The 3,542-nt window shown below is 33.5% G+C and overlaps 1 protein-coding gene across 1 annotated transcript in view; it reads right to left on the minus strand.

Moving 5' to 3' along the window:
- Pten (phosphatase and tensin homolog) overlaps positions 1 to 3,542 on the minus strand; it is a 91,664-nt gene that overhangs the window by 4,577 nt on the left and 83,545 nt on the right. Inside the window, exons 7-8 of the mRNA XM_023716179.1 lie at positions 2,171 to 2,337; positions 7 to 35 (exon numbers count right to left, since the gene is read on the minus strand). Coding sequence (XP_023571947.1) covers positions 7 to 35; positions 2,171 to 2,337 — 196 coding nt within the window. The remainder of the gene's footprint in view (positions 1 to 6; positions 36 to 2,170; positions 2,338 to 3,542) is intronic.

The following is a 3,542-nucleotide window of genomic DNA, read 5'->3' on the forward strand; positions in this document are numbered from 1 at the left end:
AAGAACGTATTTACCCAAAAGTGAAACATTTTGTCCTAAAAAAGAAAAGAAATGACTAGTTTTTTATCCTTAAAAAAAAAATGTCAGCTACATAAAACATTTACCATAGAAGTCAATAAAATAAACTATTTGATGTTGTGAATAAGGGTTAGCACAACCTGTGGATTATCTGTTACGTTTCCATTCACTATCATTTTTTTTTACTCAAATTTTAGACCTAAAGACTTGATGCAATGTAATTCTTTTATGAAATTGCAAGTAAAATGCTCTCCTTTTCTAGTCTAATACTAGCTTTTAAAAATGTTGAGTTTAGGCCCGGAGATACAGCTCAGTGGCATGAGCATCTGCCAGGAAGTGCAAGGTCCTGAGTTTGATCCCTGGTATAAGAAAAGAAGAGTTTATTTGTGTGCATGTGTATAGGTATAACAAAACTCAGAAAGTTCTTTTAATTTAATAAAAGTTTTTGAAAGGTTAGCCCAACTTCTGCAATGAAGCAGGAAAGTTATTTTACATGTACAATAACATAAACAAGCGTAAGTGGTTCTACTTTCTCATATGATAATGTATGGTTAGAAACTTCCAAAATAAAACGGGAGATGTTCTGTTATGAAATGTCTATTTAAAAAAAAATTAATATGCTAGCCGTGGTGGAGTGTGCCTGAAAGTCCCCGCACTTGGGAGGCTGATGCAGAAAGATCACCACGAGTTCATAGTTGATTATGTGGTAAGACCCTTCTCCACAAACAAAAACAAAACAAAACCCTCTAATAATAAGAGCCCTTCATTAACAATTGCAACAGCACAACTACATCTCTTTAGCCCTTTCTCAACACAGAAATTATGTCTATACAAGCATTTGATGTCAATCACTTTACAGCCTTGTGACATATTACCTGCTGCCTGATTCTGCCACCTAAACCTTTTGCTCTAATGAGTCAAGTTTTGAGTTTTCTTCTCAAGATGATGAAACCCTCAAGGATCTTACGTCTTAAAATTTCACTATATCATTTTCATAGTACCTAGCAAGACAAGGCTTTTTAAACATTTGTTAATTTCAATCAAGTTAATAAATTTGAACTTTTAAAAACATGGATTCATCTCTACTGATTATACTAAAATGTTATATTTAATCTTTAGTTTTAAAAGTATTAATGTAAAGTATAGAATAGAAGTAAGAATTAACACTCCCTAAAGGTACAAGCAATGTAGAAGCAGGCCTCTAGTTTTAAGAGTGATATGTAAATATTCTATGTACCAAGGCCTTACTCTGAATAACAAGAGCAGGGGGATACCCAAGGCTTGCTAACACTTTTTGGACTATCAAAAAGTAGTATTTTCAACCTGGTGCGTACCTGCAATCACAGATACTTAGGGATAAGGAGGATCATAAGTTTTTTTGTTTTGTTTTGTTTTGTTTTTGATGGAACCAGGGATTGAATTCAGACCCTTACACATGCCAGGCAAATGATTATTCTACTGAGCCATCTCCCTGGCCCAGGATCACAAGTTTCAGGCCAGCCTCAAGCACTAGTTAGTAAATCCCTGGAAAATAAATATAAAATAACCCAGTCTCAAGGAACATGGAAGTAAAATGGGAAAAATTGGCTTATATTATTAAGTCCACAGAACAGATCTTAGTGCTACCTATATACATAAATAAATAAATAAATAAATTTATAACCTCCTAATTTCTTAGTTAATACACCACCTTTTTAAAGAAGACAACTGAGGGCTCGGGGAGATAGCTCAGTAGCATAAGCACTTGCCTGGCAAGCACAGGGTCCTGAGTTCAATCCCCAGGACCGCAAAAAAATAAAGAAGACAATTGAATGGAGTCATGTATGTAATCTTTAATATATTTATAACTCCTTTGCATACCCCATGTTAAGAAAACTTCATCTTTTGTTATACCATATAATCTTTCCTCCTAATAAGCTCATCTGTCTTTATAATGTCTCATTAATACCACAGTCAAATGTCTACGGATCTAACAGAACAGTGACCACAGTTCATGAAATATCACTCATCATAAGCTAAAATAAAATACATCCTTTCATCTCTTGTTACAGAATGACTTCTGCCTAACCAAAGGCTCTAAACAAATGGCCTGAGGTTATTCTTTAAGGCATAACTATTTTGTATATTTTCCCAATAAAAACAAAGTGCAAACCTTTTTTAGCATCTTGTTCTGTTTGTGGAAGAACTCTACTTTGATGTCACCGCACACAGGCAAGGGCTGAGGGAACTCAAAGTACATGAACTTGTCTTCCCGTCTTGTGGGTCCTGAATTGGAGGAATATATCTTCACCTTTAGCTGGCAGACCACAAATTGAGGATCTGCATGGTTAAATAAATACTAGTATCATTTCACAGGAAATGTCTTTGACTGTCAAACTGCAAAAACTTAATCATTTTAAAGATCAATTATCAGCAATGTATCCTAAAGGCTAATTCTCCATCTGCACTTCTGATCCAAACAAGTCAACCGAAATAAATAGGTCAGAAACATAATCAATGTAAGGCCGGGTGTGGTGATGCATGCCTGCAATCCTAGCACTCAGAAGGATAAAGAAGAGCTGAGGTAGGAGGACTGCTATGAATCAAGAGATCAATCTGGGCTACAGAGTGAACTCAAGCCTGAACTACACAGCAGGACTCTGTGTTCAAAACAATATACAAGTAACATATAAAAATATATATGGAGAGAGGAAGTGGTTAAAAAAAATAAAATTAAAAAAATATGTATATATATATATATATATATGATACATTAGACTACTTTCTCCAACTTGAACCTCCAAAATAAGGCCCTGTTCTAGTATGAAAGTCAATTCCTATTTCAGTAATAGTACCAAGATTAGACTTGGGACATTAAAATTATGCCAAAAATAATAAATTAATTTAAGCATAAAAATTATTTTAAGAATTTTCTACCAATTTGTGAACTATGTAAATGGTAACTTTTAAAATATAGCTGTTATAGTATTTATATCTCTAACATAAGCCAAAAATCATAAAATAAAGATCCAGGCATTATAGGCTAGCACATGCCTATAATCCCAGCACTCAAGAGGCTGAGGCAGGAGGACAATTGTAAGATTCAAACCAGCCTGGACTACAAGGCCAGGATGAACAGCACAGTGAGACCCTGTCTCAGAAAGACAAAAAAAAAAAAAAAAAAAATCATAAAATAAAAATTGCTACATAGTCACGAGAATATAACCTGTAACAAAATTATAATAAATTTCACAAACATAAACCCAGGTATTTATACAAATACCATCATTCTTATTACCTCCAGATCACATTTTATTTTAAAGGTATATAAAATCACTATTGCGATAAACAAGAAAAAAAGATTTAAGATGTCTCTGAAGAAATGCAACTGACCTAAAATAAAAACAGTAATAAAACTTCCCTTTTCTCTCTAAAACACCCAGTCTGATTTTAGCTAATGTCTTTTAAAATAACTGGTGAGTATAACTTCTCAAAATTTATTATACTTTTATCTCAGCAATTCAACTAAAAGGTTTTTTTTTTAA

This window comes from Octodon degus, unplaced genomic scaffold (assembly GCF_000260255.1).
Source record: "Octodon degus isolate 3935 unplaced genomic scaffold, OctDeg1.0 scaffold00046, whole genome shotgun sequence".
NCBI lineage: Eukaryota > Metazoa > Chordata > Mammalia > Rodentia > Octodontidae > Octodon > Octodon degus.